The 24,117-nt window shown below is 51.0% G+C and overlaps 1 protein-coding gene and 1 pseudogene across 1 annotated transcript in view; one reads left to right on the plus strand and one right to left on the minus strand.

The window, feature by feature from the left end:
• Positions 1-24,117, plus strand: part of Asap3 (ArfGAP with SH3 domain, ankyrin repeat and PH domain 3) — a 43,892-nt gene that overhangs the window by 16,324 nt on the left and 3,451 nt on the right. The window contains exons 2-19 of the mRNA XM_051172122.1: positions 8,191-8,263; positions 8,351-8,496; positions 9,233-9,307; positions 10,288-10,337; positions 15,745-15,856; positions 16,075-16,160; positions 16,548-16,623; positions 16,795-16,881; positions 17,049-17,158; positions 18,993-19,062; positions 19,262-19,349; positions 20,749-20,797; positions 20,897-21,087; positions 21,176-21,309; positions 21,544-21,638; positions 21,856-22,033; positions 23,266-23,351; positions 23,521-23,636. Of these exons, the coding sequence (XP_051028079.1) occupies positions 8,191-8,263; positions 8,351-8,496; positions 9,233-9,307; positions 10,288-10,337; positions 15,745-15,856; positions 16,075-16,160; positions 16,548-16,623; positions 16,795-16,881; positions 17,049-17,158; positions 18,993-19,062; positions 19,262-19,349; positions 20,749-20,797; positions 20,897-21,087; positions 21,176-21,309; positions 21,544-21,638; positions 21,856-22,033; positions 23,266-23,351; positions 23,521-23,636 (1,822 nt within the window). The remainder of the gene's footprint in view (positions 1-8,190; positions 8,264-8,350; positions 8,497-9,232; positions 9,308-10,287; positions 10,338-15,744; positions 15,857-16,074; positions 16,161-16,547; positions 16,624-16,794; positions 16,882-17,048; positions 17,159-18,992; positions 19,063-19,261; positions 19,350-20,748; positions 20,798-20,896; positions 21,088-21,175; positions 21,310-21,543; positions 21,639-21,855; positions 22,034-23,265; positions 23,352-23,520; positions 23,637-24,117) is intronic.
• LOC127212015 (bolA-like protein 2) lies at positions 1,959-2,210 on the minus strand (annotated as a pseudogene).

Consider the following 24,117-nt stretch of genomic DNA (forward strand, 5'->3'; position numbering starts at 1 on the left):
CTCTGGCTCCTTGTTTTGAGGTCTGAAGATGCATCACTTCTCCTGGGTGAATCCAGGGCTGCTCTGTGTCTGGCCCTGGGTTTGCCAAGCCTCCTCAGCCCTTAGCAGGTGCCTCCTCACCTGCGTTCTGTCTTTACCTAAGCTGTGAGCATCGGAGACAGGCTCATCCCCAGCATCCTCCCTCCCCAGGGCTCAGAGGATAGCAGGTAACTCATCATGACTGAAGTGCCCCAGGGTCACTTATCCAGCGGCCTTCCGTCAACCCTTGGTGGCGGAAGCTAAACTGGGTTGCCCTGGCAGTATGAGGCCGGGACAGTTTCCGGGAGTACCTGTCCCCTCTCTGTGCCAGCCACCCAGGCAGGGCCTTGTTAGGCTCCAAGTGTCTCCTGGGATCTAGCGGACAAGAAGCAGAATTAGTGTGGGACATGGACAGAGCAGCTCAAACGTGCAGTTCCATCTTCAGTGACAAGGGAGTGCCTGAGGCTGCCGCTCTCGTGCTCTCATCGTGTGCTGGGTGCCTGACAAGGATTGGGCCAGGGAAGAAGCAATCTCCTCTCTCTACCTCGCACTCCTTGACTGACTGTGCCTCTACCCAGTACTGCCTCAGTCCCTCCTTTGTCTCCCCCTGGGACCCTCCCACCGGGCCTGAGCCTCAGCATCTCCCAGAATTCATGCTCTCTTATTGAAAGCTGAAAGGGGCCAGTTCATTGTACCTCGAGTTTCAGGTTGCTCGTGCAGCCCTCAGCGTTGCTCAGGGTGACAACCCTTTTTTCTTCCTTATTTGCTTTGTAGAAATTTCGAGCCTTCTCTTAGCTTTACTCACCTGGTTTCAACCGGTGTCATGTTCTTTCACCCTCCGGCCTCCATTATTTTTTTCTTTTTAATGGGAAATTTAAAACATTCTCAGAAACATCAAGTTGGCAAACTCCATCCACTCCCTGGTATTCCTCTCTGGCCCACTCCACCCGCCTGCCCCTTCTCTCTCTCTCTCTCTCTCACTACGTAGCCCTGGCTGGCCCACAGCTTGCTATGTAGACCAGGCTGTCTTTGCTTCAGGGGTGCTGAAATCAAAGGCATGTGCCACCACACTTGCCCCCAACTCATTTTGCTTTGCCTTCTGTTCTCTTTGGCTTGTTTTTCTTGAGACAGGGTCTCACGTAGCCCAGGCTGGCCTTCATACTCAACAATGACCTTAGATTCCTGATCGTCCTGCCTCCCAGGGGCCGCCATGCCAGGATCTCTCATCCTATTTTGAAAATAATTCCCCCTTATGATTTTGTCCTTCGGTAGTTAGGTGTGCCTTTCTAAGCAGTAAGGATGCTATTTCTTATGTTTGTTTGTTTTTCTTTTCTTTCTTTTTTCAAGACAGGGTCTCTCTGTGTAACCCTGGCTGTCCTGGACTTGCTTTGTAGACCAGGCTGGCCTCGAACTCACAGAGATGCACCTGCCTCCCGAGTGCTGGGATTAAAGGCGTGTGCTACCACGTCCAGCCAAGGATGCTATTTGTATAACTATGTCATCATCACTGTCCCTTAAACATGAACAATATCCCAGTCTCCCTAAATGATCAGTGACTCAGTGATCTCGTGACTGCCCAAAGACTGTTCATTTTTATGTGTGGGATGTGTATGAGTGAACATGTTCTTATGATGGGTGCACGGGTGTGCACACACGTGACGTGTGTGGAGATCAGAGGACAACACTGGGAGTTGGTCCTCACCTACCTTCCACTTTTTTGTTTGTTTGTTTGTTTTGTTTTTGTTTTTCGAGACAAGGTCTCTCTGTGTAGCCTTGGCTGTTCTGGACTCACTTTGTAGACCAGGCTGGCCTCGAACTCACAGTGATCCGCCTGCCTCTGCCTCCTGAGTGCTGGGATTACAGGCGTGCGCCACTACGCCTGGCTCACTTTTTTTTTTTGACCAGATATACAATTTAATGGCTGTTCAAGCCTGGGCCCCTCATTTCTGCCGCTCTCGGATCCACTGTTGTGGGGTCAGAGTTTTCTGCTCAAAGGCGTAGATGGGGGTGGGGGGTTTTTGTGCTAGGCACCCATTCACCAGCTGGTGTCTCTGGAACAGTGATTTCTCACCAGGACTCAGAAGTTAGTCCTGCAATGGTTGGGAGTCCACGGAGGTGGCCTCCACCTCCACATGCTCTGAGTCCAGGTCCCACCGCAGCTTCTCTCTGAGGCAGTCAGCGCTGAGTTCCATGGCCACAGCATGGCAGGACCACAGCCCGGCATGTACAGAACCTTGCCTCGGATCCCGCCACTCCCGCCTTCCTCCTTTTATTTGAGACACAGTTTCTCAGTGGCCTGGAACTTCACCATGTAGGCCAGGCTGGCTGTCCTGTCAGATTTCAGGCATCTATCTTCACCTCCCATGTTACCGCCCCAAAATTAGACTACTATACCTAGCTTTTATTACTAATTTAAATCAGCATATAATATGTTAGATATCACTATATATAGCTGTTGTTATTTTTGATTTTTTTTTTTTTTTTTTGGAGACAAGGTCTCACTATGTAGCTCTGGCTGACCTGGAACTTACTATAGACCAGGCTGGCCTTGAACTCACAGAGATCCACCTGCCTCTGTCTTTCAAGTTCTGGAAGTAAATGGGTGCACCTCTACACCAAGCCTCCATTATGATATTTTTTAAAAAAAGATTTATTATTTATTGTAGCCAGGAGTGGTGGCACACGCCTTTAATCCCAGCACTCAGGAGGCAGAGGCAGGCGGATCGCTGTGAGTTCGAGGCCAGCCTGGTCTACAAAGGAGTCCAGGACAGCCAGGGCTACACAGAGAAACCCTATCTCAAAAAAAAAAAAAAAAAAATTGCAGTTTCTGTATTATTCACTAAATGTGTTTAGTGTAATTTGGTTTGGGCATTCAAACAACCTGCTTTAATGATAGTATTTCCCATCTAGAACATGTAATTTGCTCTTCCCTGTGCACATCAGCCAAAGATCAAAGGAGGCAGGGTCCACCCCTCATAGACCTCATTTTGAGCATCGAGGAGGGCTCCGAGACTCCCCACAGCAGTTGATGGTGTTGACTGCTTAGAGATCTGGGCAAGCTGGGAAGGGACCAGGAACCCAGGCATGCTTGGAAGGAGATCTAGGATTTGTTGGGCATCAGAGCCACCCAGTCTTAGAGGGTGACCAAGTGTTTGTGAGACCTTTATTTCTTCTCTCTAGATCTTTGCTGGTGGGATAGGAGAACTTTTTTTTTTTTTAAGGTGCTCTTTATTTTTAAAAAGATTTATTTATTTATTTATTATGTATACAGTGGTCTACCTGCTTTGTATACCCCTGCAGGCCAGAAGGGGGCATGAGATCACATTATAGGTAGATGGTTGTGAGTTACCATGTGGGTGCTGGGAATTGAACTCAGGACCTTTGGAAGAGCAGTCAGTGCTCTTAACAGCTGAGCCATCTCTCCAGCCCCTGTGAGAACTTTTTACGCCAAGCAGTGTAACTCCAGAGGAGCAGGTTGCAGTTCGTGGATCTCCAGGCTCAGAGGGAATGAGCTAGGGAGTTAGGAGAGTCTGGCTGACTGATCTTCCAGATGGAAATCAGCCAATATCCTGCCTGACTCCATGGCCTCCTTGGAATTAGAGTGCTGCGCCTGGGTGGTGGTGGCGCACACCTTTAATCCCAGCACACTAGGCAGTGACAGGTGGATCTCTGAGTTCGAGACCAGCCTGGTCTATGGAGTCAGTTAAAAGACAGCCAGGGCTATACAGAGGAGTCTGTTTTGGAAAAACCAACCAACCAAATAAACAAACTAGCTGGGCCTTGGTGGCGCATGCCTTTAATCCCAGCACTCAGGAGGCAGAGGCAGGAGGATCACTGTGAGTTCGAGGCTAGCCTGGTCTACAAAGCAACTCCAGGACAGCCAAGGCTACACAGAGAAACCTTGTCTCGGAAAAAAAAAAAAAAGAAAGAAAAAGAAAAACTAGAAAAAGTTAATAATAAATAAAGTAAAAGTGAATTTTGAGCCAGGCGTGGTAGCGCCTTTAATTTCCCGCACTCAGGAGACAGAGGCAGGCAGAGCTCTGTGAGTTCAAGGCTAGCCTCTTCTACAAAGTGAGTCTAAGACAGCCAAGGCCACACAGAGAAACCCTGTCTCAAACCCCCCCCCCCCAAAAGTGAATTTTAAAGTTCCGTTTAGTTTTTGTTTTGCTTTTTGTTGTTGTTGTTTTGTTTTGTTTTTTTGTTTTTTGTTTTTGTTTTGAGACAGGTGTCACCTGTAGCCCTGGCCGGCCTGGAGCATGCACCACTCATGGCTAGTTTTGTTTTGTTCTTGGTTTTCAATTTACATTTATTTATTTATTTCATGTATGTCTGTATATGCACACGTGCACACTCACACATACCGTAGTGCACATGTGGCGGTTAGAGGACAGCTTGATAGAATCTGTTCTCTCCTTCCACCATGCAGGCCGCTGGCTTTGAACTCAGCTTATCAGTCTTTGTGTCAAACCCCTTTACACTCTGAACCATCTGCCCAACCCTGGGTTCTAGTTTGTGTCTTTCCCTTAGTCTGTTTGCATTTCTAGTGAGACCTAGGGGAGGAAGTGCCTCTGAGGTTTTGGGGTTTTTCAGTCTGTGGGCGTTACAGGTATGGGTTCAGGCTTGGTCTCTCCAGAGGCACCCTCCTGCCAGAGCACAGAAAGAGTGGTCCACCCCCTTGCTCCAGCTGTAGGCTATAGCAGCAGTTTACAGGTGGAGGGTATCTGGAGAGCCATCTCAGCAGAGTGACAAACTCAGAGCCAGCGGGAAAACCACTGTGGCTGATTGATGGTTGCTGTAATGGTCACTGGTGATACAAAACTGGCGTCTGTGCCTTGTTTTATAATGGTCCAAAGGAGTGAGTGTCTAATGCTGAAATTTAATCTACAGCTCCCAGAGCCTTCCTGCTAGTAGCTCTGCCCTTTTGCTGGGTTACCATGGTAACCACAGCTGGCACTACAAAGCCACAGAGATGAAGAATGGGTACCATTGATGCATCCTGACCCAACAAGAGATGCAGGCAGAAGGCCTTTCTAGGCAGGGCATCTGGGCATGGCCTGGTGCTGCCCAGTCTGTGGTCTTTTGCACAGGCAGAAAGCACAGGCCAAGAACCAGAGTGGGGTGTGTGTGTGTGTGTGTGTGTGTGTGTGTGTGTGTGTGTGTGTGTGTGTGTGTGTGTTGGGTGAGGGCCACAAAGGACAATGCCAGTGATTAGAATCCAGGCCTTTCCTGGGGCTGGACAGGCCAGGCTGCCTGAAGGGTCTCCTGGGCTCCCGGGTTCAAACATCCCCCTTTTGTGCTGTGTTTCATCCATTTTTGTCCAGTGCATGTACAGGTTTTTGCATAGAGACACTGGCTTTTAGTACTGAAAGAAATCTAGATGTCCACCGGTCCTTAAATTTCGTTTGTTTGTTTGTTTGTTTTAGTGTACCTGTGAGTGTGTGTGAACACTTGTGACAAGTGTAGGGAGTCAGAGGACAACTCCGGGGAGTCAGTTTTCTCCTGTCACTTTGCAGAATCCAGGGATCTAACGCAGGTCACCAGGCCTATGCACAAGCGCCTTTACCTGCTGAGCTATTTTGCCAGCCTTGCTTCTCAGTCCTGGTCTAAGATGCAGGGCCTCAGTCTCTTTAGCACTCAAGTCCCTGTGTCAAGTGGTGAAGAGCTCATTCCTTCAGGAGGAAACTCTCCTTCACTTGGAAGGGCTGTCCTGTTTGAGCTGAAGTCTGTGTCTCCATGACTTCCACCTCTGTCCTGAAATCCTTTCCAGGGTCATCCACTGCACCGCGCCCCCCCCCCCCCCCCCCGCCGCTCTTTTCTATAGAACAGGCTTGAGGAATCAAGGACTGCTACTGCCTGCTTCTTCAGACAGGTCCCCTCTTTCTTACCGGGTTCCTCCCCTACATTCAAGGAGACAGTGAGAGGACTGGTAGAGATGGTGGAGTTGGGGTTGAGGTTTGAAGATAGTTTTGGTCTGTGAATCAAAGATGCACCCCCTGACTCTTGCGGGTCAGCTTGATGTGGGCAGAATATTAAGCGTGGATTTGGCCCGTGCTAGGTTAAGTTCTGCCCCTGTTTGTGACCACATAACCGTGACATCTTCCTTCTTCTTCATCTGTAAAATGGCCATGGTGATGTCCTCCTACATCCGTGTGTGGCCAGGAGCATGACGTCAGCTGGGCATAGAGCATGCGCAGGGCCTGTGTGACAGAGGCTGGAGCCTAGGTCCTCAGCTCCTGACTCAACACTGTCACTACAGAGTCCTGGAAACCCTTCTGTCTTTCCCCAGATACCTTCCCTTCCCAGGCTGCTCTCAGAAATTCCCCCTTACGGGCTGGAGAGATGGCTCAGAGGTTAAGTGCACTGTCTGTGCTTCCAGAGGTCCTGAGTTCAATTCCCAACAACCACATGGCAGCTCACAACCACCTATAATGAGATCTGGTGCCCTCTTCTGGAGGGCAGGCACACATACAGAACATTGATACATAATAAATAATTTTTTTTTTAATTTAAGAAATTCCCCTTTAATATTTTTCTTTTTCAATTTTTAAAAATTGATTTCAAGCCAGGGTTTCTTTATGTAGCTTTGGCTGTCCTAAAACCTACTCTGTAGACCAGGCTGGCCTCAAACTCAGAGGCCTGCCTGCCTCTGCCTCCTGAGTGCTGAGATTAAAGGTATATGCCTCCATGCCCAGCTCAAAATTTTGTTTTATTTTTATTTATGTATATGCAGACCTGTCTGCGTCTGCCACTTTGTGTGGGTACCTGTAGAGGCCAGAAGAGAGCATTTAGCTCCCCTGGGGCTGGAGCTGCCACTTCCAATATGGATGTGCAGAGCTGAACCTGGGTCCTCTGTAAGAGCACTGTGTGCTCTTAACTACTGAGCTATCTCTCCAGGCTCCAGGCAGGACTCATTTGATGCATGCTGAGGAATCAAATTATTATGTTTCTGAAAGAGAATAAAACTCTGTATGTAGGGCTGGAGGGACGGTTCAGCAGTTAAGAGCACTGCCTGTTCTTCCTAAAGGTCCTGAGTTCGATTCCCAGCAACCACATGGTGGCTCACAGCCATCTTTAATGAGATCTGGTGCCCTCTTCTGGCCTACAGTTGTAAATGCAGGCAAAACATTGTATACATAATAAATAAATAAATCTTTAAAAAAAAAAAAGCCGGGCGTGGTGGCGCACACCTGTAATCCCAACACTCGGGAGGCAGAGGCAGGTGGATCGCTGTGAGTTCGAGGCCAGCCTGGTCTACAAAGTGAGTCCAGGATGGCCAAGGCTACACAGAGAAACCCTGTCTCGAAAAAAACAAAAAACAAAAAACAAAACAAAACCTCTGTACAATAGGAAGCCACGCAATTCCTAATGTACAAAAAGTCTTGAGTATGCACCTAGGGGTTTCAGGCTGCATTTGTTGGTGGTGTGTGGTGAAATGGCACAGTGTAAGGTGCTTGTGTTGTGTGTTCAGGACCAAGACTCTAATAAAGCTGCTTCATAGGGCATGATGGGTGAGCCCTGTCAGAAATACCTCGCATTCATGACACGTTTGAGTTTGAATTAATTTTTGGTCACCATATCTTGAGAAACATTTTACTATTTCCAAATCATTTGCCATCCTCTTATTCAGTTATGTGACCCACAGGTTAAGAAGGCTTGGTTAGGCTGGGCATGGTGGCGCACGTCTTTAATCCCAGCACTGGGGAGGCAGAGGCAGGCAGATCTCTGTGAGTTCGAAGCCAGCCTGGTCTACAAAGCAAGTCCAGGACAGCCAGGACTATTACACAGAGAAACCTTGTCTGCAGGGGGGGGGGGGGGGAGGAAAGCCTTGGTTAAGTTAAGATGAAGTTCCAACCCTAGCCTGGCACCTCCCCTGTGTCACACATCTCTGAATCTCTAGGTTCATGTGGCAGGCTGGCTAGCACTAGGCTGGGGAAAGTCTGTGGTGTTCCTGGAGTTGCTTTGTTATTTTGTGGCTTCTATGTAGTCAGGTGGAAGAATGTGATCAGCTTATATTTGGCAGGGGCAACCCAGGAAGGATTCAGAGGACAGTAAGCCATGTGTGAGCCTATGTGTGTGTGTGTGTGTGCGCGTGCGTGTGTGTTTGGAGTGTCAAATTTTGAAGTCAAGGCCCTCTTGCACAGCCCCTCTGAACCTTGTACACTTTGCCTCTAGGTCCTGGAAGGAGACCAGGCTATCTTGCAGAGGATCAAGAAGGCGGTGCGGGCCATCCACAGCTCTGGCCTCAGTGAGTGAGCCTACCTGGGGTCTGGGGCCTGGGGCCTGGGGCCTAGCCAAGCCGACGGCCAACTCTGAGAGCCTTTCCTGTCTGCAGGCCATGTGGAGAATGAGGAACATTACCGAGAAGCCGTGGAGGCCTTGGGGAATAGTCACCTGTCCCAGAACAGCCATGAACTGTCAACTGGCTTCCTGAACTTGGCTGTGTTCACCCGTGAGGTGGCTGCGCTCTTCAAGAACCTGGTGAGGCTGGCTTCCCCCTTCTTCCTGCCTGACTCACAGCAAATGCAGCGTCTTGTTTGTCATTTAAGATATATTTTTTTTCATGTGTGTGTTTGTCTGCCTGCATGTATGTGTGCGTCTACCTGGTGCCCTTGGAGTCCAGAAAGGGAGTGTTGGATCTCCTGGACCTGGAATTACAGGTGGTGTTTATCCACCATGTGGATTCTGGGAACTGGACCCAGGGTCTGCGGCAAGAACAGTACCCTTAAACACAGAACCATCTCTCTAGCCTCAGTCCAGGATCTTAAGAACTGACCAGGAAGAGTCACCTGTGTCCCTTGACCTCTGACCCCAGACCTGACAATTCTGCACAGTTCTGACCCATCTTTATACCCTGTTGTTTTGAGGCTGGTCCCACTCCTGCCTCTGCCTTCTGAATGATGGGACCAGTCTGTCCCCATCCCCTACCTTCTCCATCATTGTTTCTTGCATCACTTCTCTCTGTACCACCCTGCTTCACCCAGGAGCAAAGGCTGCCCTGCAGTGTGGCAGGAAGTGTCTCCCATGCAGGAGTGGAGCAGTCCAGGGGCTGGGGGGAGGATGCAGGTGGGCGGGCACTGAGCTCAATACTCCAGACCTCATCTGCTCCTTCATCTCTTCCGCTCCCTGCCTCTTATACCTCCTGTGGCCCTCCTTTGCCTCCTGGTACTTCCCCAGAAACTGATCCCCTTGGGGGCGGGGTCTCTGCTTTTTCTAGGTTCAGAACCTGAACAACATCGTCTCCTTCCCACTGGACAGTCTGATGAAGGGGCAGCTAAGGGACGGGCGGCATGTGAGTGTCTATGTGGAAGACAGGGGGCTGCCGAGGGTACAGTGGGTGCAGGGCTGGGAAGAAGGAGAGACCAGCTGAGGGGCTGTCACTGCAGGAGGACTGCCCCCTACTGCCCTTGGGACAGCTGGAGGGCCTGGCATCCATGCCATGTGTAGAGGTGGGCCTGCAGCTGTGACTCCTCCTCGCTACCAGCAGGCTAAAGATAGGCGAGCTGCACGTGCTTTCTAGTGCTGGGACGTGGAAGGCGCAGGGTGTAGGACCCCAGTGGCTTGCTGCCGATCATCTGTGCCTGGCGGCTCCCAGTTTATGCAGGGAGATCTTGAGAAAGGAGGGCAGCAGTTACCTTCCTGGGATGTCTGCCCCACAAAGCATGAAGGAGGAACTGTCCTAGTCTGAATGACACCAGCCTGGGAACCTCCCAAACCAGACTGGTGACTTTTTTTTTTCACTCAGAAGTTGAGGCTGTTTAGAAAGAAGGGTGTGGACAGCTGGCCTGGCCAAGGCTCAGGCATCTGGCCCAGGCAAGCCAGGCCAGGGGCCAGCTACATCTTACTGGTTTGCTGTGTGGCCTTAGGGAGACTTCTCAACCAGTCTGTTCATATCCTTCCTGGTTAAGAGAGTGAGTGGTCTCTCATCAGGAAAGAGATTGGTAGGATAAAATAGGGGTGGCGTTTGACCTTCATCTTCCTGCCCTCATCCTCCACAGCCCATGACAAGACTCAGAGCAGAGCCCAGAGGCTGGCCACACCCCAGCCTAGAGCCCAGCACACCTGACTGGTTCTTGGCACCTCCGGGGAGAAACTGGAGTGGGCTGAGCCTGAGCACGGGAGCTGGTTGGGTGCTTTAGTGTCGGCTGGAGAACAGCTCCGGGCAACATAACTCAAGAGTGGGGTCCCCCTAAGGATAGCAGAGTGTCCTGTCCTGTTTATTTCAGGCCTCGTGTCTCCCTTTGGGCAACTTGTTCTTTTTCTCAACCCCAGGATTCCAAGAAGCATCTGGAGAAGGCATGGAAAGACTATGAAACCAAAGTGTAAGTGACCTTTAACGGGTGGCCCTCAGGAGAGCATGTTTGTGTTGAAAAAGGATGCTGACTTTGGGATGTGTCACTCAGGATGTCTGACTCTTAGGCACCTACAGCCAGGGCTGGCCAAGCTCTAGGGGCTATGCTGCAGGACCACCCAAGGGAGCTGTTGTGAGAGGACCACGGGATGCTGCCCCTAGTGGTCTTCCGGCCTGGCGGATGCCCACAAGGACAGGGACATTGCATCTCAACATCATTCGGTCCTGAGAGGGAGGTGTTTGTCTCCAGAGGCTCAAAGGGTCTGAGTTGTTAGCTCAGGGCCACTCAGCTGGACCACAGATGGTGGTTGCAAACATCGGGTTGGGCGTAGAAGAAGAGAGGGGAGGTGGCGGCATGGCCAGGCTTCCTGTGTGCTCTCCACATCGCACTGTAGGTCTGCCACCAGCTCCCACGTTATCTCAGGGACGGAGGACTCTGTGGCACCCAGTGGCCAGCCCTCCCTAAGCAGAATGCTTGGACTCTGTCAGGTTCCTGTTTCAGAACCTGTAGTCGTCTTCCTTGTAAAAATTATTTTTGCAGCCGGGCGTGGTGGCGCATGCTTTTAATCCCAGTACTCAGGAGGAAGAGGCAGGTGGATCGCTATGAGTTCGAGGCCAGCCTGTTCTACAAAGCGAGTCCAGGACAGCCAAGGATACATAGAGAAACCCTGTCCCCCAAAAATAAAAATAATAAATAAATAAATAATTTTTGCTTACATTTTGCTAAAGCAGAATATAATCTAGAAAATATGATGAAGTTAAAAGAAAAAAAAGGTGGGCTGGGTGATGGTGGTGCATGCCTTTAATCCTAGCACTTGGGAAGTAGAGGCAGGTGAATCTTTGAGTTCTAGGCCAGCCTGATCTACAAAGAGAGTTCCCGGACAGTGAAGTTTACACAGAGGAACCCTGTCTCAGAGGAAAAAAAAGAAAAACTGAAAGAAGGGGGAGAGAGAGGAAATTTGCTCAACATGGTATTACATACCTGTAATCCCAGATACTAGAAAGACTGCGGCAGGAGGATTGCTTGACCCCAGGAGTTTCAGGACAGCCTAGACAACATGGTGAGATCCGGTCCCGTTACCCACACACACAGAAAAAGAAGAAAAAAGCCAGTTGGAGAGATGGCTCCGTGGTTAAGAGCACTGGCTGTTCTTTCAGAGGTCCTAAGTTCAATTCCCAACAACTACATAGTGGCTCACAACCATCTATAATGTGATCTGATGCCCTCTTCTGGCATGTAGGTGTACAAGCAGATAGAGCATTCATATATAAAATAAATAAAAGCTTAAGAAGAAGAAGAAGAAGAAGAAGAAGAAGAAGAAGAAGAAGAAGAAGAAGAAGAAGAAGTTGCCATCTTTAGGAGAATATCAGGGTCACTTGGTTAGGAGTGTCTGAACGTTCTGTTAGACACTTTTGCACCACAATGTAAGACATGGGGACAAGCCAGGAGTGGTGGCGCACGCCTTTAATCCCAGAACTCGAGAGGCAGAGGCAGGCAGATCTCTGTGAGTCTGTGGCCAGCCTGGTCTATAAAGCGAGTCTAGGACAGCCAGCGCTACACAGAGAAACCCTGTCTTGGAAAAAACTCATAAATAAAAGTGGGGGCGGGCAGAGCAGCTTCATGGCCAGCCTCTGCTACATGGCTAGTTTGAAGGCAGCTTGGGATATGTGAGACTCTGTCTCAGAAAAATAAAAAAATAAAGAACAAGGTGAAGTAGGGGAGAAACTACCAAAGCGTGGGAGAAAACGCTTCATTTCCCAGGAATGAGAGAGTAATATTTTTCCACCTATTTTTCTTCTATATACTGTGAAATATATTGACAAGACTGAGATCAAAGTAGCCATATTGTTGTGTAATCTGCTATTTCTATTAAAAAATATATCATGTGGGGCTGGACATGGTTATGTATGCCTATAGTGGTCTCACTTGGGAGGGTGAGGCAGGAGGATTGCAAGTTTGAAGCCACCCTTCATAGAAAGATCCTGCCTCAAATGAAAGCAATAGCTGGGCTTTGTGGTGCACGCCTTTAATCCCAGCACTTGGGAGGCAGAGGCAGGCAGAGCTCTGTGAGTTCGAGGCCAGCCTGGTCTGCAGAGGGAGTTCCTGGTTAGTCAGCAGGGTTCCATAATGATGCCTTGTCTCAAAAGCAAGTGCATAAGCAACAGCAAGAAAAGGGCTGGGGGTGTAGGTCAGTGTGTAGAGCGAGCGTTCCCCTATGGCACCAATGCCCTGGGTCCAGTCCCCAGCAGAGTATAACTGGGTATGGAAGGTGGCACAGACCTGTAATTCCAGGACCCAGGAAGAGAAACAGGAGAGTGAGAAGTTAAAGGGTCCCCACTTTACACACAGAGTTCAAGGCTAGTCTGGGATGCTTGCGACCAGTATCTCAAAAAACAAAAAAGAAGCCAAAATTGTGACCCATCTTTCTGCTTCAGTTCATATTCTCAGATGTAACAGTTAGCTGGGGCAGGGTGTGCCAACACATGCGTTCTGCAGTGTATTTAATCTGTCGAGGAGGAAGCATCTTGGGAAGTAACTATTTGCTCCTGTGCACAATGACCTCTGTGGGACAGGCTCCAAGAAGCAGATGCTGGAGCATTTATTGTCCCTCCATCTCCTAGAGCCAGGAACACCACACTGAAAGGTCACCCGTCCTCCCCTTATAGCTGGGAGCAAAGGGCTTCATCCTGTTTGGGAGGGGGTGTGGCCATCTGCTCATTTTAGAGGTCCAAAAATGGGCAGTAGAGACACGGGCTAGCCTTACCTGTATGAGTCTCTGAGGGAATCACATGACGACGACCACCACCACCTTCTTCTCCTTCTCCTTCTCCTTCTCCTTCTCCTTCTCCTTCTCCTTCTCCTTCTTCTTCTTCTTCTTCTTCTTCTTCTTCCCTTAGTCTTGTAAGGCCGTGTCTGCCAAAATGGACAGAATCACCTTTTCCTGCAGACCTTTTGCAAGCAACTCTGCCTTTTTTCTAGTGAACGTTTTGTAAGATTTCAAAGGAGTGGTGGCACACGCCTTTGATCCCAGCACTCAGGAGGGAGAGGCAGACTGGTCTCTGAGTTCAAGGTCAGCCTGGTGTATAGAGGGAGTTCTAGGACAGCCAGGGCTACACAGAGAAACCGTGTCTCAGAAAACCAATAAATAAACAAATCTTTTGTAAAAAAATATCTAGCAAAATTCAACAAGTATTTATTTTCCATCTCTCTGTGCCAGAACTGGGGTCAGAATAATAGGAAAAGGCCTGAGAGGCAGAAGCCCAGAGCTTGGCATTATCTGCCTCTACCATTTCCCTGGCCAACTTTTTAAAAATGTTTTTAAAGTATTTAGTTTTATTTTATTTTATTTCATGTGTGTGTGTGCCTGAGTGAGTGTCTGTGCACTGTGTGCTTGAAGTGCCTGTAGAGATCATCAGATTTCCCTGGAACTGGAGTCACAGACGGTTGTGAGCCTCCGTGTCGGGACTGGGAATTGAACCCAGGTCCTCTGGAAGAGCAGCCAGTGCTCTTAACCCTTGAACCATCCCTCCAGCCCTGGCTTATGATCATGAGCAACTTATGTTTTCTGGGTTTCAGTTTTATCACCTGACTATAAATTCTAACTAAGACAGTATGGCTGTCTTCAGATAGTGGGAACCAAGATGATGGAGTTGATCTGAGCCACAGTACTGGTCACCAGTGCCACCCTCTGGGTGCTAGCATCAGATAGATCTGGGTTCAGATCCCGCCTCTGCCACTGAATAGACAAGCCTTGAGCTTTTCATCTGTCCAGTGGGGTAATGAGTCCTGCCTCATTGGCCCATCACTTCAGTGTGTAAAGTCCTGATACAAAATTAGTGCTTAAAAATAATAAGTTGAAAAAAATAATGATGATGATGATGATGATGATGATGCAGCTGTAGCTTAGCTGGTAGAGTGATCGCCTAGCATACACAAAGACCCTGGGCTGGAACGGTATAAAACCTCCAGTGTTGGCACCTGGGAGGTGGATGCTGGAAGGTCAGAAGGTCAGGATGAATTGCAGTTAATACTTATGGAGAGCTTCCTTAGTGGGAAACTCTACACTGTGACCAGATTTGCTCCCCTGGCAGGAGAAGGTGCTATTGTCCCCCACCAATTCATAGATAGGAGGTAGGAGGTAGGATGTAGGAGATAGATAGTTGAGAGAGAGAGATGGAGAGAGAGCCCCACCCAGGAAGAGAAATGGCTCAATAAATAACAAAACCACGAGGTGGCTGTGCCATGGTAGGATCCACACAGAGGGCAGGATGTGCAGGCCGTCTGGTTTGATGGTGAGGAGAGCAGTGGGGCAGGGATGCAGCAGGCTGGGGATCTCCACCCAGCTCAAGGCCTTAAGGTTGACAGGTGTACAAAGTGTTTGAGTTTTCTCTCGCGCCTCAGCTGGGATTGCTCCCACACCATCAGTTGGCTCTGCCCAGGGCTCACATTCACTGTTAGGCAAAAGTGTCTCCTGTACATGGCATTCACGGACCCCTGCATGCAGCCTGACGTGTGTGAATACACTCTCGGCTGCCGTGGGTGGACTTCTTGGAGACAACCCACTATGCCCAAAGAGGCAAACCAGCTATGCCTGGAGATGTGTTGGGGTGCAAGGAAAAGAGAGGTATAGACACCAAACCAGAGATTCATAAATGCTAGGCTAGCCCTCTGTCCCAGAGCTGCATTCCTGCCTGGGCACCACAGGCTTGCAAAGCTTTCACTAAAAAGCTCCACTGGCTCATGAGAACCAAGGCTTTGTGGATCTGCAGATCTCTGTGAGTTGGTGGCCAGCCTGGTCTACAAAGCAAGTCCAGGATAACCAGGGCTACACAGGAAAACCCTGTCTCAAAAAAAAAAAACAACAAAAGAATTAGTCACCCTAGGTCCCACCTGGCCTTCATCACCTCTGGCATAAAATCTTCAAGCCCTTGCTCTAGTTTAAAGACCCAGCAGCTGAGCTGGTGTGAACCAGGCTGCCCCTGCCATTGCCTCAGGCAGCATGCCATCCCTGTCCACTTCTGCACAGCTCCCCGAACCCTCCCCGAACCATCTCAAGGTATTCCAAGGTCTGGTCCTCCTTCGGAGGCCTAGCTTCTCCAAGCTAATGCCTCTGGCTTCTAGTCCCAACACAGACACCACTTCCTAAGCTGCCGTGACAAGGCCAGGCTTCTCGTTTTACTCCCGTTTCCACTTTGGTTTGGTTTATATCTTTCTCCTCCATGACCCTCTCACCCCCCACCCCCACCCCCGACCTTGTCACCCTCTGTTGTTGCACAGGGAAGGGCTTTGTCCCCACACTCATGGATCCACAGTAGGGATGGTGGGTGGGATCATGCCTGGCGAGGTTTGTTTAAAGGTCTCTTTCCTTACTACCTAGGGCCAAGCTGGAGAGGGAGAGGGATCGAGCCAGGGTTATAGGAGGAAGTCACGGGGAGATGTCCCAGGACACACAGCGGGAGCGGCGACTCTTGCAGCTGCACATGTGTGAGGTGAGGTGCAACCCGCAGTGAGGATGTATTGGGTGTGTTTCCTGTTTGCCTCTTCCAAACCCTCAAGGCTCCGTCACAGACCCGAGGGCTGGCCACCTGGCCTGTAGGATGTTACCAAGGTGCAGTCATGGCCAAGAGGGTTAGCCCTGGGGAAGGGAACAAAACCCCTGTCACCAGGATCCGGCTCACTTCACACTTCTTGTCCCGTCCTTCATCAGTACCTTGTCAAAGCTGGAGAGAGTCAGGTGAAGCAAGGTCCAGACTTTCTCCAGAGCCTCATCAAGTTCTTCCATGCCCAGCACAAGTAAGTCTCTCCCCGCCTTCACCCTTAATGCTTTGGGGGAGCAGGACAAATCACCCCTTGTGGGTTGGAGACCCTCCAGGTCTCTGTATGTCTGGATCTTGTGAGCAACACTCTTTTACGTAGACGCCACTTTATAAATTACTCGCCGTGGTTCAAGCGCTACGGATTGGCCATGGTGATCTCACCCATCCCCCAACAGCCCCTGAGCAGATGCAGCATGTTCCATATTTTGTAGGCGGCAGAACTGAGGCCCAGTTATCAAACTCTTGAAATTAGGCTGTGATACCTGCACACCCAGGGGTGCCCTGGGGGGACCTTCCCCAACTTTCGGCCTCATCTTCATTTCCATCCCTCCCTGGTTCTTTGTTTGGTTCTGGCCTTTCTTAGCTTCTTCCAAGATGGCTGGAAGGCAGCTCAGAGCCTGTCCCCCTTCATCGACAAGCTGGCAGCCTCAGTCCACGGGGTAAGTCCTGCCCCTCGCTCAGTTGTGTGGTTAGACCCCACCCCTTCCGGAAGCTGAGAGTGTGGAGTGCTGACTCCCATCCTAGAGTGATAGGAGTCCCAGCGCACTGGGTCAGGCTGTGCCCTGCAGCCACTTCTCACTAACCACGGATCTTGTTCTCTGCCCCCGTAGCTTCGGCATGCTCAGGAGGAGGAACTGCAGAAGCTCACCCAGCTCCGGGACTCCCTCCGAGAGATGCTGCATCTGGACAGCAGAGAGGTCAGGCCCTGAGCCATTCTAAAAGAGATGTCTGACCCATCCACCACATCCTGGCATATGGGGGGAGGGAGGGAGGGAAGCCCCCAAACATCCCCCGAGGAGCAGTGCAGCACGGGGCTCTTCCCTCCCAGACACCCTGAAGTCTCCTTTGCATGTCTGAGGGGCAGGAGCACCTAAACCGGAAGAACTCAGGGGCCGGTTACAGCATCCACCAGCACCAAGGCAACAAGCAGTTTGGGACTGAGAAGGTGGGCTTCCTGTACAAGAAAAGTGATGGGTGAGTGACTTAGAGAGCCGAGGCAACTTGCCCAAAGGCACTCAGTTAGGAAATGAAGGTTGGAGAAGCTGTCCCAATGACTGTTCTTACATCCCTGGGTACCATTTTTGCACACTCTGATGGCCTACAATTATCAAAGGGAATGTGACTCTTTGCTAAAGGCCACTGAAGATTATTCTTCAAGAATTGTAGCAACAAGGCTATCTATGGCACATGCCTTCAGTGCCAGCATTTGGGAGAGTGAGGCAGGGGACTGCCGTGAATTGGATGTCTCGCAGCAGTTAAGACTTACCAAGTGCAGCCGGGCACGGTGGCGCACACCTATAATCCCAGCACTCGGGAGGCAGAGGCAGGTGGATTGCTGTGAGTTCGAGGCCAGCTGGGTCTACAAAGCAGGTCCAAGACAGCCAAGGCTACACAGAGAAACCTTGTCTAAAAAAAAAAAGACTTACCAAGTGCACAGGGGGAGGAGGTCCCCTTCAGTCACAGTCATAGGGGAGGGGAGTAAGGGGAAATGGGAAGGAGGGAGGAATGGGAGGATACAAGGGATGAGATAACAATTGAGATGTAATATGAATAAATTAATAAAATATATTTTTTAAAAAAACTTACCAAGTGCCAGGTGTGGTGGCACATGCCATTAATCTCAGCACTTGGGAGGCAGAGGCAGGCAGATAGATGAGCTTTGAGGCCAGCCTGGTCTACAGAGTGAGTTCAGGACAGTCAAGGCTACACAGAGAGAAACCCTGTCTCAAAAAACCAAACAAAAAAGATTTACCAAGAACTTGATATGCTTTCCTCCTTGTCCTCCAAACAGTATACTGAACATGCACAGACATGAAAATATTGACTGTTCCTTACTTCCTAGTGTTGACTTTGTATTTTAAAAAGGCCCAGGTGGGTGGCCTAGAGGCTAAAGGCGCTCACTGCTGTGCTTGTGTTCAACCCCCAGGGTCCATGTGGTAGAGAGAGAACTGGCTGCCTTACTCTCTCTATTGCTGTGAAGAGATACCATGACCAAGGGAACTTATGGAAGAAAAAGTTGATAGGGGGTTTACTGTCCTAGCTGGCGGTCTATGGCCATCATAACAGACAGCCCGGGGCAGCAGGCAGGCAGGCTTTGGTAGCCAAGAACTCACATCTCACCCACAAGCGCAAAGTAGGAAAAGAGCTAACGGAATGGCATGGGCTTTTGAAACCTCAAAGCTCCCCCTACCCAGTGATGTATTCATCTCCCCCGACAAGGCCACACCTCCTAATCCTTCCCAAGCAGTTCTACCAACCGGAGACCAAATGTTGAAACATGAGCCTGTAATATGGGTCAGTCTCATTCAAACCACCACCGTAACTCCCTCGCGTTATCCTCTGCCCCCCAATTTCTGTGCTCTGGCATTCCAACACACAAAGTAAGTAAGGATGCTGGGCGTGGTGGTGCACACCTGCAATCCCAGCACTCAGGGTGGCAGAGGCAGGCAGATCTCTGAGTTCGAGGCCAGCTTGGTCTACAAAGCGAGTCCAGGACAGCCAAGGCTACACAGAGAAAGCCTATCTCAACAAACAAAAACCAAACCAACCAAATAAACAATAAGTGAAGTTGTGAGTTGTGCCTCTTCCATCAGGCTAGAAGCTCTCAGGGTATCAGAATCAGAGTGACCTTTAGAATAGGAGTTCTAAAGTATGGGCCTTTCCGCCCATCATACTTGGAGCTTCTCGAGGGCAGGGAGTGGCGAGGCACAGTGGGCGGGAAGGGAAGATGTCGTATATTCTGTTCTCTGACACAGGGGAATTAGATGTGAGCCACTGGTCACTGTTTTTCTGTCCTTCTGGGCCTTAGGATCCGAAAAGTCTGGCAGAAGAGGAAGTGTGGAGTCAAGTATGGCTGCCTGACCATCTCACACAGCATGGTGAGGCCTCTTAGGGGTTCTGAGCAGACAGGCGCCAAGCCCTTGTGTAGAATGGCCCTCTGATCTTAGATCCAGAGTACTCGAGATCCCTCTCGGGAGAAAGGATGCATCCAAAGGTCCCTCTCACTTAGGACCCTCCCAGGAGGACCCACAGGCCCAGAGGATAACATGATGTCCCTCCACCCTCACACTCCCACAGATCAACCGGCCCCCAGTGAAGCTGGCCCTGCTGACGTGCCAAGTGAGACCAAACCCTGAGGATAAAAGGTGCTTCGACCTGGTGACCCGTGAGTAGTCTATGCTGGCCCCACACTGCCCAGAGTGTCGCTCCTAAGGGATGGTAGCCAGGACTGGGGCTATATTCAGGGCACCAAGGAGTCAAAGCCTAGCACTGCAGGCCTAGGACTCCAAGAGCTTGTTACTCACAGGATCTCACCTGCCATCCACCGAATACAGAAGCACACCTGCCTCCTGTATATATACAAAGTATGATGGTCACGTGGAGCACGTTTGAATGGCTCTGGCCTATCTGGCTTTTGAAACCGATTTACCTTTTTTGTGGCTCTGGCAGTAGGGGGCTTTCCTGCCAGGCTTTAGGGAAGTGAATGCAGGTTGGGAAAGAGCTGGCCTCTCAGGCCAGGCATGTAGCTTGTACTGCCTAGCATGCATGATGTTCTGCGTTCTGTGCTGAGAATCACGTAACACTAAGTGTGGTGGTGCACACCTGTAATCCCAGCAGCGAGATCAGAAGTTCAAGGCAATCCTCAGCTACATGGGGAGTTTAGGCCAGCCTGGGCTACATAAGATCTTGTCTCATTAAAAAAAAAAAAAAAAAAAAAAAAAGGCTCTTGTCTTCAGGGAACCCGCTTAATGATTTATTTTTATCTTATGTGTATTGGTATTTTGCCTGCCTGCATGTCTGTTAGATCCCCTAGAACTGGGGTTACAGAAAGCAGTGAGCTGCCCTGTGGGTGCTGGGAATTGAACTTGGGTCCTCTGGAAGAGCAGCCAGTGCTCTTAACCACCGAGCCGTCATTCCAGACAGGGAACGCTCTTGAAAGGAGTGAGAAAGGGATCCAGGAGCCAGGCGTGGTGGCGCACGCCTTTAATCCCAGCACTCGGGAGGCAGAGGCAGGTGGATCGCTGTGAGTTCGAGGCCAGCCTGGTCTACAAACTGAGTCCAGGATGGCCAAGGCTACACAGAGAAACCCTGTCTCGAAAAACCAAAAAAAAAAAGGCATGTAAGACACCAGACTTACAAGGGACTTCACACAGGAGCAAGTGAGAGGCAAGGCCTGGAACTGCCTTTTCATGGTCTGGACCTTGTTCCCTGAAGGTAGGGACTGGTGTGGTTCTGGAAGCAAGGTGCAGTGTGGTTAGAGCCTTAGCCACAACAGCTCAGGAACTGGTAGGGCTAGGTGAAGGGAGAGAAGTAGGAAGCAAGGAAAACAGAGCTGGGTGGTGGCTGAAGGTAAAGGTCGTGTTGTGCTTGAGCTCCATGGGGTGGGGATGCTGTGCACTGATCCCGAGTCATACAGACAGCCTTTTTGGGGGGCCCCTACTTTGAAGATGACTTGGGAAGGTGGCGACACTCCCTTAGGAGTGCCTGATCTCAGGCTCCACAGTTTGTCCTGGGGAAGGCCTGCAGGATCTGTGGGCTTTGATAACCTTTTCTCTCGCCCACAGACAACCGTACATACCACTTTCATGCAGAGGACGAGCTGGAGTGTGAGGCGTGAGTGCCAGCTCTGGGCTAGCAGTGGTGGGGCAGTGCGTGCGGGGGGAGGGAACTCGGTCCACACCTGTCCCCAACCGGCTCGGTCCATCTTCCCAGGTGGGTGTCAGTGCTACAGAACAGCAAGGACGAAGCCCTGAGCAGCGCCTTTCAGGGGGAGCCCAGCGGCGGCCAGTGGTCTTGGGGCGGCAGTAGATTGGATGGGGAGCCCCACGACCTCACCAAGATGCTCGTTGCTGAGGTGAAGAGTAGGCCCGGGAACGACCATTGCTGCGACTGTGGGGCTGCAGGTCAGCGGTGGGGAAGCTTTGGTGGTTGGGGGGCGGGCCGTGGGAGAAGGGGTTCTGGGCTGTAGGCTTCCGCTCCGCTCCTCTGCAGACCCCACGTGGCTCAGTACCAACCTGGGCGTGCTCACCTGTATCCAGTGCTCGGGTGTCCACCGCGAGCTGGGCGTGCGCTTCTCCCGCATACAGTCGCTCACCTTGGACCTCCTGAGTCCCTCGGAGCTGCTGGTGAGAACAGGGGCAGAGAGACTGTTAGAGGTGTGGTGGGACCGGAAGGGTTTGTGAGGCCGAGCTTGGCTAACTGGGAATGGATCCAAAGTAACCAGAGTCGGGTTGGTAGGGGCGGTGCATGGGGAACTGTGGGGGAGGCACGGAGCTTGGAAGGCTGAACCTTGCCAGGAACTCTGTCCTAACACCAAATTTACCCGCTGACTCGCCACTCACACTGTGCTGTGCCTCCAGCTGGCTTTGAACATCGGAAACTCCCGCTTCAATGAAGTCATGGAGGCCCGTCTGCCTTCCCATGGCAGCCCCAAACCCTCTGCTGAGAGTGACATGTAAGGACAGTCTCAAAAGGGGGGTGGGGTTGCTAGGTCTCCAGTTCCCAGGGTCTAAGAGGAATCTGGGGTCAGAAGGCTGGGGAGAAAGGAGCTCCCCTTAACACCCTGGGCCTTGAAGTTAACAGGATACCAGATTTTCCTGGAGGGTAGTAGTTCCAGAAGTTACTGTGTGGAAAAACTTCTGGGGACCTGTGATTCTCTATTGTCTTTGTAGGAGCAGCCGAAGGGATTACATCGTAGCCAAGTATGTGGAACACAGGTTTGCACGCCAGTCCACACCTGAGCCCCAGAGGCTATGGTCGGCCATCTGCAGCAAGGACCTCCTGTCAGTACTGGAGGCCTTTGCCAATGGGCAGGACTTTGAACAGCTGCTGCCAGGGCCTGATGGGCAGGTGCGAGTCCCTCCCAGGGCCACTTATAACACACCTGCACTCACTTACTCCTCAGACCTCCTCTAGGACCAGCTGTCACCACCTTCTACCGTCTGCTCAAGTCTCACCCACTCAGTGCGGAAAGAGAACAATTCCAGGCAGGCCAACCTAGATCCGAATCCTGGCTGTGTCTTTTCCAAGCTGCGCGACCCAGGGCAGTTACCTAACTTCTCTGGGTCCGGTTTCCTTGTTTATAAAATGAGTTAGCAATAGCCACAGAAGTGGGAAGGCCAGGTCTGATTAGAGCAGTGAAAGCCACTGCCTCAGGAGGAGCCGCTGTGAGTAGCCATTTAAAACTGGAGTTATGAGACTGGAGAGAGGGCTCGGCTGCCAAAAGCACTGGCCGTTCTTCCCAAGGACCTAGGTTCAATTCCCAGAACTCCCGTGGAGGCTCACAATTGTCTGTCACTCCAGTTCCAGGGGATCTGATGCCCTCTTCTGGCCTCTGTGGGCACTGCATGCATGTGGTTCTAGAACTTGTAGGCAAAATGCCCATGCACATGGGGGTGGGGAAGGAAGCAATCTTTAAAAATCAAACGCGGGCTGGAGAGATGGCTCAGCGGTTGGGAGCACTGACTGTTCTTCCAGAGGACCCGGGTTCAATTCCCAGCACCCACATGGCAGCTCACAACTGTCTGTAACTCCAAAATCTGACACCCGTAGACATACAATACACATAAAATAAAAATAAATTAATTAAAAAAAAATCAAAACACATGAAGTTACTGGCTGGGGGCGTAGCTCAGTGATGGAGCATGGTGAGCTTATCCTGTAAGGCCCTGCACTGGCCCTTAGCCCTAGAGGAGGCGGAGCAGGGTGTCTCTGAACTGTTTAACTGAAATCTTCACAGGCCACCCAGTGGGCAGTGAGGGCATAGCGCTTGAGTGAGGGTGGCAGCATGGGCCCGCTAGGGAGGCCAGAGAGACCTCAGTGAGGAAGTGGGAGAAAAGGGGAGCCCCAGACAGGTGAAGATTTGGGAACGCCTTCCCCTAGGGCGGAGGAGAAGCCACTGAGGGAAGCCATAAGGGACTGGCTGGGTTCCTAATGTGAGGGTCTGTCCAGCTGGTCTCATCTAATTGGGATTTCTGACCACTTCATACTCAAGAGATGTTGGGGCAACAAGGATTCAAGAGGGCAGCACTGGGTTGAGAGCAAGTAACAGGGGGAACTCATGCATGTATATGTGTGTTCAGGCACCCGGAGAACCCGCCCTGCACTTGGCCGTCAGAGTCGCCTGCCAGGCTTCCCTACCCCTAGTGGACTTCCTCATCCACAACGGGTGAGAGTCCACTGCCGTCAGCAACCTTGCTGTCCCCCCAACTCCATCCTTGCCTCCTCCCTCTTTTCCTGGGACTTTGACACCCTCTACCACCACCTCCCCCACCCCCCCCCCACCTCCTGCTTGCATGTTCCCCTCCCGGAACCTCCCTGCAACCCCCTCCTCCTAGTGGCCACTTGGATACCAAGGCTGCAGACGGAAACACCGCCCTTCACTGCGCTGCACTCCACGGCCAGCTGGACTGTCTCAAGCTGCTGCTGAAAGGGAGAGCTCCCGTGGGAGCAGGTGCGGCTTGACGCCTCCTCCAGACTCCTTTCCGACCGCCCCTCGTGTAGGGCTTTGTACCTTCACTGACAGCGAGCACACACTGCAGTAACACTCCTCCTCCTGGCTTGCTTCTGCCCTCCTCTGTGGCCCCCCGGGGTGGGGGTTGTCATTCATTTCTTGAGCCTCAACCTCATCTGTAAAACGGGAGTTTCACAGAGCTAGCGAGCCTACCAAAAAAAGGTGTGGATGGAGCAAATCGAGCGGAATCTCAGTACTTGTGATGCAATTGCTGCACGTGTCTGACCCCATGATAAGTGATCTGCACTGTTAGTTGGTGAATCTTCACAGCCTGGTCAGGCAGTTTCAAGTACCATATCCATTTTATAGATGAGACGATTAAGACCCAGCAAGTCTAAGCAGACCATCCAAGGCCACACAGGAGAAAGTCGCAGAGCCAGTTTTCATACCCAGATAGTCAGATTCAGAGGCCCATATTAAC

This window comes from Acomys russatus, chromosome 29 (genome assembly GCF_903995435.1).
Source record: "Acomys russatus chromosome 29, mAcoRus1.1, whole genome shotgun sequence".
Lineage (NCBI taxonomy): Eukaryota > Metazoa > Chordata > Mammalia > Rodentia > Muridae > Acomys > Acomys russatus.